The sequence below is a fragment of the Prionailurus viverrinus genome, chromosome A2 (genome assembly GCF_022837055.1).
Source record: "Prionailurus viverrinus isolate Anna chromosome A2, UM_Priviv_1.0, whole genome shotgun sequence".
In the NCBI taxonomy this organism is placed as follows: Eukaryota; Metazoa; Chordata; class Mammalia; order Carnivora; family Felidae; genus Prionailurus; species Prionailurus viverrinus.
This window is the reverse complement of record NC_062562.1, coordinates 80,188,719-80,201,082: the sequence shown is the minus strand read 5'-3', so window position 1 is coordinate 80,201,082 and position 12,364 is coordinate 80,188,719. Positions and strand designations below refer to the sequence as shown.

The following is a 12,364-nucleotide window of genomic DNA, read 5'->3' as shown; positions in this document are numbered from 1 at the left end:
TTATTTAATGTGTAAGAAAAAAATTGAGCATATCTTTAAAATCTTCCATGTAACATAGCATTTTTAGAGATTTTCCTCAACTGTGGTTTGGATTCAAACCACTGTGTGTCTTCCCAAGTAAAGTTAATTTTTGCTAATGGAAACCACATCTTTTTAAAAAATACACAGATCATTATTGCTAGAAATACCTTGGAGAGCATGTTGGAATGGAATGCTAGGAGTTCCAGAAGAAGTGGGAATTTGAATTTTGAAATAGTCAACTTTTTCAAATTGTTCTCCTGAGTACTTGGAATCTGTTGTCTAATCATAACGAAAGTGTCTCTGTTGAATGTCACCTTTCAAAGATGAGTCTTAAACTAGATTTGTGACATTGGGTGGTAATGATACTGAATTCTATAAACTATATATTTTTTAAACCTTTCTGTTTTCTAATGTGTATTTATTTTTGAGAGAGAGAGCACAAGTGGAGGAGGGGCAGACAGAGAGGGGACAGAGGATCCAAAGCAGGCTCTGTGCTGATGGCAGAGAGCCCTATGCAGGGCTCGAACCCACTAACCATGAAATCATGACCTGAGCCGAAGTCAGACACTTAACCGACTAAGCCACCCAGGCGCCCCTATAAACTGTATTTTAGAGTATACTGTCTAGGTGTGATAATTGATTTATTCATTCGTTTTACTTTCCCATTCAAAAATATTTTAGTGCTAGAGGTCTACAAGGCACTGTTTTAGGTGCTATGAATATGGTGACTTAACCAAAGATTCCTTCCTCAGAAAGCTTACACTCTGTTAATTGAAATAATACTTGTAAATAAGTAACAAATGTAAAAAGCTACAAGGACTCTGATAGGTACAGTCAACAGCTTCGGGCGTTCCAAGAAGGGCAGTACCATAGGTCAAGAAGAATTTGAGATGGCTTGCTTTGTGGAAGGTATTGCATTTGACTTGACCGATGAAAGATACTGAAGAGTGGAACATTTAAGGACAGTGGTAGCAAATACTCCATGTAGAAGAAGAAAGAGAAGGGTCCAAAAACTTGGTGCATGGACAGGAAGTCGGCTGTCATTCAACCCAAGTGAAATGGAGATTATGAAGGGAAGAGGGGCTGGGAAAGTAAGTGGGGGCTGGATCATGGAGCCTTTGGGTACCTGAGATGTCTGAGTGTTCTTCAGTACCAGTGGGAAGCCACCATAGGTTTTGAGCATGATGGGCTCAGCGGTCTCATGTGATCTGGATTGGAGTGAGGGTGAACCGAAAGTGGAAGGAAGTTAGTTTCCTTCTGTGACATATGAGGCTTAAAGTATGGAAGTGTTGATGACACCTACGCAGAGATAGTGCCTACGTGGATGAGAGAAGCATGGCAACATTTGGGATAGGGGGGCAAAGAAAAGAGGAATCAAGTGTGACCCAAAGTTTTGAAATCTTGTTCTGTAAAAGAAAAAGGAACCCTAAATCAAAGTTCTCCCAGGTGGTCTCCCTGTGTGTCATCCCTTTGGGTTCTGTGTCCTCCACACCTGCCTTGTAGAGTCATGCTCCTATTAAAAACATAGGAAATTAGGTGTCCACTGCTGGTTTGTTCAAGAAGTAGCAGCTTTGACAGTTGCACGAAGTGTTTGGCCTTGACCATCACACAACTCTAAGTTGGTAATGCCATCAGTCTTTTTAAGTGACATGCCCTAGAAACAGTAACCTTTCTGGATGCATAATCCTGCCTCCCTTGCAGCCTCAACATGATCACGTTCTCCATCCCAGTGGCTGATCTCCTGTTTGCTCCTCAAATACCCCAGGCCTCTTTCCAACCCTGAGGCCTTTGCACATGCTGTTGCCTGGAACATTATTCCCATCAATTGCACAAGTCTAGTGTCTTGTCTGTTTTTGGTCTCAGCTTAAATATCCCCACTTCTCCAAGAGGTGTACCATTATTCTTTATCTGAGTCCTTTGTTTCTTTCCTACCCAGTACTTAGGACTATGTACTTAGTACTACAATTTCCAACTACTTTATTTGCATGTTACTCTTTTTTTTGCCTCTTTCCCTGATAAAACATAAGCCATGTATCTTTTTCTAATTGCTATATCTCTAAGCACCAAGAACTGTGTCTGGCACTCCATCATAAAAAATCAATAAGTACTTTTTGAATTAGTGAGTGAATGAATACATTCGTGCAGTAATGAATGAATACACCTGTTGAGAAAGCTCTGTATAGGGGGGCCTGGTGGCTCAGTCGGTTAAACATCTGACTTCAGCTCAGGTTGTGATCTCACAGTTCTTGAGTTTGAGCCCCACATTGGGGGCTGTGCTGACAACTCAGAGTGTGGAGCCTGCTTTGGATTCTGTGGTTCCCTCTCTCTCTGCCATTCCCCTGCTTGTGGTCTGTCTCCCTCTCAAAAATAAACATTAAAAAAAATATATTTTAAAGGAAAGCTAGGGGTGCCTGGGTGTCTCAGTCTGTTAAGTATCCAACTTCAGCTCAGGTCATGATCTCACAGCTTGTGGGTTCGAGCCCTGTATCAGGCTCTGTGCCGACAACTCAGAGCCTGGAGCCTGTTTCAGATTCTGTGTCTCCCTCTCTCTCTGTACCTCCCTGCTTGTTCCCTGTCAAAAATGAATAAACATTAAAAAAAATTTTTAAGAAAGCTTTGTATAATCTAAAACTATCCTCACTTACCCCTAAATAATCCAATTAAATATAAAGAGTGGCAACAAATAGCTACTAATCTTCTTTAATCTGCAAAGTAACATACTCTATAAAAAGCATTCATATGATTCCCACAGTGATATTTGGAAAATAAAATATAAGTATTCTCCTTAAGTTCCTGAATTTCCATAAAGTCTCTGGTACCACACCATGCTGCAACATTTTTCAGCCTTTTAAAAAATGAAATAGAACAGAAGCTAGAAAATACCATGGTGTGCTGAATCTACTAGGCATGGTTTCAGGAAACTTCAGTGTGTGTGTGTGTGTGTGTGTGTGTGTGTGTGTGCACGAGCGCGCGCGCACATGTGGGTGTGTAGGAGGATGCAATAGAAAATTATTTTTTTACTGTGACTCAGTCAATATACACTCTGGTATTTTCCATGTTATCCTAATCCCTCATCTGGCTGCTGTCCTAGCTCTTCAAAGCCAGTGTTGAATTGTCATTCTGCTGTGTTCTGATTCCTTACAGCTTATTCGCAATGGAAGCCTTCCCACAGATGCAATCAAAATTCAAGTTTTTTAGTATTTTCTTATAGATCAACAATTTGTTAGATTATACAAACCTCGACCTCTCTCAGAATGCTCAGGCTTGCTGTAAATAGTGTTCCCAGACCTTTCACTGCAATAGTAGGCTGTTTTTAAGTAAACCAGGAAAAAAAAAACACACAAAAAACCATTCAGGGTAGGACAGTGGTAAGATTTGCTAGTTTTTAAATCAAGAATTTAAAGCAATGTTTTGACACCCAGTAGCAATATTTGCTAAAATAACATCTATGTTAACTACTTTTTTTTCCTCTCTTTTTCTCTCTTCATCAAGCTGCCTGCCTTGTGCTTGGCTGTATGATTTTCCCTGATGGCTGGGATTCAGATGAAGTCAAACGGATGTGTGGAGAAAAGACAGACAAGTACACTCTTGGGGCGTGTTCAGTCCGCTGGGCATACATCCTGGCCATTATTGGGATTTTGGATGCCCTGATCCTCTCGTTTCTGGCATTTGTGCTTGGTAACCGACAAGACAGCTTGATGGCAGAGGAACTGAAGGCAGAAAACAAAGGTAAGATTGCTTTGGGGAACTCTTATCGGGACACTTCAAGCACATCAAATACCAGTACTTCCCGTGTGGGTCTAATTTCGTGCATCTTTTAATGCTGTCTAGTTCATAGACTTTCCCCTAGACTCAACTCCAGAAGTTTATGCAATTGAAATACATGATTTTCATACTTACCTTCCTAAGACTCTGAGTCCATTATTATTTAAATGCATTTTTCCAGTTTCTTTTTCCCTCTCTCTGAAAGTTCATGGCTAAGGTAATTTTTTTTTTTTTTTTTGTCTACTTGGTTAAATGGAGAGTACATCCTTTCCATGTATTCAGCTATTTTCCAGGCTGAAATAAATGTCTGGGGAATCTCCTAAAATCATCTACAAAGGTCTTTATTAAACTGTTCACAATCATTGTATTTGAATTCAGACTCCTCCTCTCAGAGAGAAGGCATGATACTGGCCCTAACAAGTTGCAGTTAGGGATTTCAACAGTTACCTAATTAACTGAATTTGAAATGTGTTATCTGGGTAGTGAAAAAGCTCTTCTATTTCTTTTCAAAAAGAAAATGTCTTCTGAAACACAAAGAGACTAGAATAAAAAAATAGAGCACTGGCTGGTGAATGATACATAAATGTTCAAATGATAGAGTGCCAATAAAAAGTAGCAAGTCATTATTCAAGAGGAATATTAATTTTCCTTCCAGATTTTTAAACCAGTTGTTGGGGCATAGAATTTTACTACCTCTGTTCATTGCAGACTTAGATTTATTTTGCTGTTTTATCTTTAGGTAACTTTTAATTTTAAGACTTTCGACTTACATTGGCACCTTCAATTGGGTGGCTGCTGTTTGTAGTTCCCATTTCTGATTGGAAACTAAATCCATCCTTGAATTAGGAAATGTAGCTTACTGTTTCAGGTAGTGGCTCTTGAGTGCTTCAGCGGGCCTCAAATCGAGGTATAGATTCGTATCTACAGGATACTACAGGAGGTAATGACAGTGTAGCAAGCTTTATATTTAGACCATCACTGGTGATGCTTGTAAACTATGAACTATACAGAAAGAAAATCAAGCGGTCTGGGGAAGCAGTCATCCTTGAGTTCTTTATCTCCCTGATTTATGGGCAGAACACGCACTAGTTTATTTGGTGTTAGCAAAAATGTTCTAAACACAAAAATCTTGCACAAGGGAGCGGTGCTTTCTAAGAACACAATTATTCCCTCTCATGGTTGTCCTTTCTAGATTTAAAGGATGATGTACCTCATAACGCATGTTACAGATTTAAAGTGCTTTCACAAGTGCTTATTGATTTGGAGTCCTTGTCCGTTGTTGTCTTTGTGATTTGGTGCATGTATACAGGTCTTTGTCCAGTTAGCTTCACCTCAAAGCGAATAATAAGGATAGCTCAATGTCAGAATAAGTTGCCTTTCCCTAAAGGGTGACTTAAAGAAAACATCATTTTGTTCTGCAAATGCTTGATTTCTACCACCACGTAATTATGGAGCGAGTGCTATTTATTCACTGTACAATTTGAAGTTATACTGAGGGGCACCTGGGTGACTCGGTTGAGCATCTGACTTGGGCTCAGGCCATGATTTCATGGTTTGTGAGTTGGAGCCCCGCATCAGGCTCACTACCGTCAACACAGCCCATTTCCGATTCTCTGTCACCTTCTCTCTCTGCCCGTCCCATGCTACTGCTCTCTCAAAAAAAATAAATATTTAAAGTTGTACCAAGAACCTTTAAACTTTTCAGACATCTGTTGACCCCAAATAAGGAAATGAAGAAAAATTTAAAAAGTAAAATAATCAGGAAGATTTTTCACTTGGCAATGGAGAACTGTCAGTTCTATCCACACAAATGAGTGACAATTCTGAATTCATGCTTCGGAAGGTAACAGCTAGGATTAGAGAGTAACTCTCAACAGTTTTCAAAGTGGGTCTTTTCTTTCACTGGAATTGGTTCCATGTTGATATCTGATCCCTTCTGTCTAGGTTTTCATTTTTAAAAGGCATCTTTTCCACTCCAACGCCTTGGTAAGTGTTGATGGAGAAGGAAGTCAAAAGAGGCCAGTATAAGGTTTAGGGAGTCTCTGTGCATGATTGTTCTGTGTGCATTATCTTCATTTGCTTGTATCACATTTACCTGTGTCCATAGTTCCTTCTATCTGGTTCTGAAGGACCCAGATCAGTAGCAGTTCCTCTGCATGAAATCCGATCCCGTAAAGTAGCCGAGAGCATCGGGCCATACTGAGGAACGTGTCAGTTGTACCACATTCTTACACACAATCAGAATTCTTTTATCTGAATCCTGAGAATGTATCAACAGCTCTACTGTGTAGACATTTCAGATTCTCATACGATAGGATCTGTATAAAATCAAACTCAGATTACAGAAAATGTAATCAGACCTGCATGTTTCTTAGAAATGGTAAAAGATTTATGGTTGCTGTGCAAAATAGCTTTTATTGTTTGGTATTATTTAAACACGTATTCAGTGTTGAAACTTGCAGACTTGGGGAGACCAGCCGATGATTGTGTATGTGTGCATATAAACAATTTCACTAAACAGTAGTTTACTTGCTTTCTAGTGTATGCAATAAGCAAAACTAAATACCATCAGTGTTACTTTCTATAAATCTTAATGGAGGAGAGATCTGATGAGAATAATTTGTAAATATGAAATTATATTTGAATAAGTGCTTTTACAATTTGCATGGCTACATTAATATACCTTTTCACTTACTAAAACTATGTTTTCACTATTCTTCCTCTGTCCTTTGGTAGTTGAGTCCTCCTTTGGATTCCAGGGCAATGCAAAGAGACAGAGGCCAGTCGAGCTCACGGAATTTTAGAAGAATTTACTAATTCCCTAATGGCTTGTGGTATCCTAAAAGCAGACAATACCATATCTCAAGTCTTGGCTCAAAAGAATAAAGCATTCATATGTTCTGATATACATTATATTACTCTACACACTAATACATTTTACAGTCTTCTTCCAGTTTCATGGTCTGTTGATCATCCTAACAACCTACATCCTATAATAAGTAGCAAGAGTACTTTACAGAGGATAAACCTACAAGAGGAGCATATGCCCCCATTTTAAACAAGTTTGTCCTGGCCAGTCTCATGATAGGATCATCTTCTTTTTGTGGCTTTTATAATGAATGTAGCAACACGCTTCTGTGTTTATCTGGAAAAGCCACAAAAGGGGTCCAGGTTTTCCATGTATTGCTGCAGCAAGGATATTGCTTAGATCCATGAATCCTTCCTAACAACCTCCCCAATGGATAAAACAAGAATCACTGTTATGTAAATTGTAGACTATATCAAAAAAGGGAAGAGAACTCCATTCTAATTGTTGAACTGTGTTCCATTCACAGATTCCTTAAGGGAATATAGGACACTACTGAGCCATAAATTAACCATCACAAAGTACTGTTCAAAGGAAAAACAAGGGGAAGGTACATAGGTGAGCTTTCTACCTCGATAAACCACCGCCTCCTAAAATAAATGTCCAGGAGTGCCTGGGTGGCTCAGGCGGTTGAGTGTCCTACTCTTGATTTCACCTCAGGTCCTGATCCCAGGGTCATGGGATTGAGTCCCGCATCAGGCTCTGCACTAAGTGTGGAACCTGCTTAAGATTCTCTCTCCTCTTCTCCTCTCCCCTGCTCCTGCTCGCTCTCTCTCTAATTAATTAACTTTCCAGGGAACTCACCCCAATCCCATTAGAGTGTATGTCACCCTTCAGTACCACCTACAAATATTTCTTAAGCCTTTTCCAGGAATGCAACAATAATTTGAAAGTGGTCTCAGCTGAAGTTTGCCACAAATTGTAAAATGGCAAGATTGGAATAAGGGAGTTTCCACGGAATTTCAACCAGCAACTTTGAAGAATCCAGGGGTTACCTCAGCAGGAGCTTCTCTGAGAGAGAAAGCGAATCATCTATGTTGCATCATCAAAGTCCCACAATATTTTCTCATGGGGAAAAAAAATCAAAAAAACAAAAAACTCCACTGAAAAACAGAAGCAAAAACTATTTTAAATACGTAACTAACTTCTGCAGGAGTTAGCACTTACAAGAAAATTCGACTTTGAGAAGCCAGCCCCGCAGGCTGTTTGCCATCCCCGGCTCTGGGGATAAGAGCAGGTGGGCAGGTGTTCGTTGTTGTTTGGGAGCTCGACAGCATGATTTCTAAATGAGCCAACAACAGGAGGCATTTCACCTTGATATGCCGCCTAATTGCGTATTTTAACACACTGAACTGTGAAGTCAATTTAATTATGTAAAATTAAAGTTTCATCCAGATAAAAAGGATTTGAAATGAAAGCTTCATTTCCAATTTCTTTCATTAATTGTGAAAGGATAAATAATTACATTTTCCAGAACTCCCGTGCCACAAATAGCTCGTTCCTTGTGAGATGCCGTTCATAAAGAGCCATGTTTTGGAGTTTGTGTGTATGGTCTTTGGAATTGCTTATCAGATAATTGAGTCCTCTCATGAACAGTTTTAAAGTCATTCTGTCTTCTAGCACTTACACTGCAAATGAGAAAATATGATTATCCATTAAGAGGTGACTCTAGCTACCATTTATTAAGTGGCTTAAGCTCTTTTTAATGCTATAATAGGTGGAGTTAAATTCATTTTACTCAAGTAACTAATTGAGAAGCCCTTCGGTATTTTGATTTAAGGTGCCATGGCATGCCATGCCACAGCCCCACTGTGAGTGGCAGTGTGGGGGAGTGAGGAGAGTGTGCACTGCCTGGAGCCAGTGTGGGCTCTCACGTTACCTGAGTGCCCTGCCCCCAGATCTTGATAGTTGCAGAATTAAACTTTCTCATCTATGCAGTGAGGGCTTGTCTAAATGGCACCAGAGGTTTCTTCCAGCTCTGATTCTGGAGACACTTTCAGAAATGTTCCTTGAAGTTGCTCTAAGGGCAGTAAGAGCTCGTGCCCTCAGAGCAGTGAATACACTAATGGTTCCTAGGAATTTGTTAACAACAGAAGAGTAAGAGAAGGGAAAGATGAGGTCAACGGGAAGGAGCTCTAGGCTGCCCTGAACAGCACTGTCATGGCCCCATCATTCACACCACCAAGTGGAAGGAGTCAGGTTTAGAAATTCTGGTCCGGGGCACAGGAGCCTGCTGGCCTCACTAATTACCATGTTATGTGGCGTCCATGTGGACACCTCGACAGTGGACAGAGCCCCGGATCAGAGAGGAAAACTTTCTTTCTGGTCTCAACTCCAGCACACAAGAGTCATTATGGCTTTAAGGAAGTCCCTAACATCCCAGAGCCTCAGTTTCCCCTTTTCTAAAATGAGAAGGATACTACCCAGGTCTGCCTCCTGCATAGGGTTGAGAGAGTCCAATGAAAGCATGTGTATGAAAGCAGTTTATAATCAATATCTAGATAAGCTTTACTAGTTACTAATCATTTTTCCCATATGATATTTGATCTTTGCAGTAATGCTGTGAGAAAGCTATCATCATTCTACTTCTACACATCAGACACTGCGGCTCAGAAAAGTTAAACATTTTGTCTAAATTTTCATGGCTGTGAAGGAATGAATCCAGGGCTCAAACACAGTCGTTTTACTCAAACTTTCAAGTTTTTTCTACCATACAAGATGTTGGGATAATTTCTTAAAATATGCCGATTCTGTTGCTTTCAACTTGACCAATGAGCCCTGTACAACTGAAGAGTTTAGTCTTATTTTCGCTTGGTAGCTTTTAGATGATGTCACTTAATCAAGAATCTAATATACTTGAGAATAGACTATTCCTGTATTCCCATTTTCATTGTTGTAAGGTATTTTTTTCATTCCTCTTTTGATTTCTTCTTTGACCCACTGATCGTTGGGTAGCCTGTTGTTTAGTTGCAAAAATGAGAAGTAGTCTTTGAAACTGATCCTTTTGGGGCACCTGGGTGGCTCAGCCGGTTGAGTGTCCGACTTTTGATTTCAGCTCAGGTCATGACCCTGAGGTTGTGGGATCAAGCCCCACATCAGGTTCTGTGCTGACAGCGTGAGGCCTGCTTGGGATTCTCCCTCTCTGTGCCTGTTTATTGCTCAGGTTGTGTGTGCTCTCTTTCTCAAAAAAAAAAAAAAAAAAAGTACATATCTCTAAAACTGATCCTCTTACTTGATTGTGTAACTTTATGAAAACCCAGAGAGGAAGATCAGGAAGCCGTGGCAAAAAGCACCGAGTGCTTTGAATTAAATCTTTAATAAGGTCACAGTGAACGATCTCTTTCCCAGTGGGGTTAGTGTTGAACAAACACAGTCATTAAAGCATTTCAGAATATGTCTCTAAAACTGCCTGTATGCTGGCACTTTTGCAGAGGGGCTCGTTAATCTGACAGTTGGTGCAGACCTCGGAGGCCCTCCCAGAGTTGTTCTAAGTCCTTGCTGCTCCTGTTTCCTCCCACTCTCTCATAAACTCACTCCATTCAGGTTTTCACCCCCAGCATTTTCCTGCCACTGTCTTATGAAGGTCACTCCCAGGTGCTAAATTTCACAGTCCGTTTTCAATTCTTACATTGCCTTTTCACAGTTGACTGCAGTGAGCCATCCTGGAACTCCTTCATTGGCTCCCAGGAGCTGCCCTTGTCCAGATTCCCTTCTCCCTCTCTGGGCTCTTTCTGTGGAGCCTCCTATGCTGCCTCCTCCCTATCTCTGCCTTCTTTCCACCTGCACTTGTTTTGTAGATTATCTCCTTGGGCACCATGGCTTTCAGAAACCTCTGCACACTAATGACACCCCAAGTTTAAATACCTCCACCTCTCCAATGAAGTCTGGTCTCCTATGCCCTGTTGCCTACTTGATACCCTTTCTCAATATCTAATTAGCACCACAAAGTTTGAAACTGATCCTCGTGGGGCGCCTGGGTGGCTCAGTAGGTTGAGTGTCCAACTCTTGATTTCAGCTCAGGTCATGACCCCAGGGTTGTGGGATCGAGCCCCATGTTGGGCTCTGTGCTGACAGCGTGGGGCCTGCTGAGCTCCTGACGTTTCTTTCCCACAAAGCTGCCACTTCGCACAGTCCTCCTCATCTCAGTTAATGGCAGCTCTATCCTTCCATCTGCTCAGGCCAAAACTTTGATCATTCTGGACCCCTTTCTTTCTCTCACAACTGCCGTTTAGCCCATCCAAAACTCATGTCTGCTTTACCTGCAAAATATAGCCAGAGTCCACTGACTTCTCAGCCTCCTCGTGGCTGCCATCCAGGTTCAGGCCATCATTGCAGGACACCCCTACACGGTTTCACTGATTCCAGCTGTGCCCCCTTTCGGTCTGATCTCAGCAGAGCACCCATGTGATCCTGTTAAAGGGTAAGTCCAACCATGCCATTCCTCAGCTGCACACCCTCCAGTGACTACATGACCTGACTCAGGGTGAAAGCCAGAGTCCTTGAGTACCGTCTACAAGACCATGCACAGCTGCCTCCGTCTTTGCGCTCTGACCTCCTCCCTGTTTTTTTCCCTCGTTTCCTGTGCTCTGGATGCACTGGCTTCCTTACTATTTCTCAAACACACCAGGGGCAGTCCCATCTCAGGGCCTCTTGTGTTTGGTGTCCTGTCTGCCTGAGATGTTCTCCCTCCAAACCATACAGCTTGCTTCCTCATCTCCTCCAGGTTTTACCCAAATATCACCTTCTCCCTGGCCAACCTCTCTAGAGTTTCACATACCCGTGTACTTCAGCTAACCCACTAAGTAGTTTACCTCTTTTTTTGTTGTTGTTAATCGTCCTCCTCCAGAAAAACTCCACCAGAGCTTTTTGTCTCTTTTGTTCACAGCTGTAACCCTGGTACCTAGAATAATGCCTGGCATATGTGGGCACTCAATAATTATGCATTGCATGAGTAAATGATTGAATGAAAGAATGAGTCTATTCTGATCTTTCTCTTTCATGAGAAGGTCATTCCATTGTTGCACAGATCTTAACCTCAGAGTTTTGGTTTTGGTTAGGTTGAAATACACCCCCTTGTAATGTCTACCCATTGGTATTCCCTCTTATACTTTAAGCTACTGACTTCTTTAGAGTTAACATGTCTGTAATGGCTAAAGTTACACATTTGCCAAAGGGCATAGTTCCCCATGTCTTGTTGGGCATCTGGAGATGTCTGTGTTGTCACTGCTGTCCACTACCCACCCAGGGCCCCAGGGCAGAGGGCCACCCCCGGTGGGAAGAAGAGAGAGAAGACATCCAGAAGTGTGGTGGAAGGAAGAGACTTCTACAGGAGTCACTCATGGATATGTTGCTGGAGATTGTCTCCTTCGGTTTACCCTCCATGCCTGGTGGTAACTTGGAGAACATCTGAACTTATGAGATTGACTCTAGTCCATTCAACAAGTACACACTGAGGTCATAAATGTACCATGGTGTGCTCGAAGAGGGAGCTCTCTCTTTGATCAGTACCTAACCTCAGATGATACCCTCAAAATCACCATCTTCCTCCCAGCCTTCCCCAATTAGTGGACTTGTAAGCAGAATTAGTTTATGAATTAGAGGCCACAGGTAATGCTGACTTTGAATGGCAGTCACATGCTCCATTATTATCCACTATACTCGAATAGCCAAAATAATTGTAATGTTATAATGATCTTTTCAGTCCCTGAGAAA

General features: G+C 41.5%; 1 protein-coding gene across 1 annotated transcript in view; it reads left to right on the top strand.

The window, feature by feature from the left end:
• Positions 1–12,046, top strand: part of LHFPL3 (LHFPL tetraspan subfamily member 3) — a 405,436-nt gene extending 393,390 nt beyond the window's left edge. The window contains exons 2-3 of the mRNA XM_047849819.1: positions 3,514–3,750; positions 11,898–12,046. Of these exons, the coding sequence (XP_047705775.1) occupies positions 3,514–3,750; positions 11,898–12,046 (386 nt within the window). The remainder of the gene's footprint in view (positions 1–3,513; positions 3,751–11,897) is intronic.
• The last annotated feature ends 318 nt before the right edge of the window (positions 12,047–12,364 follow it).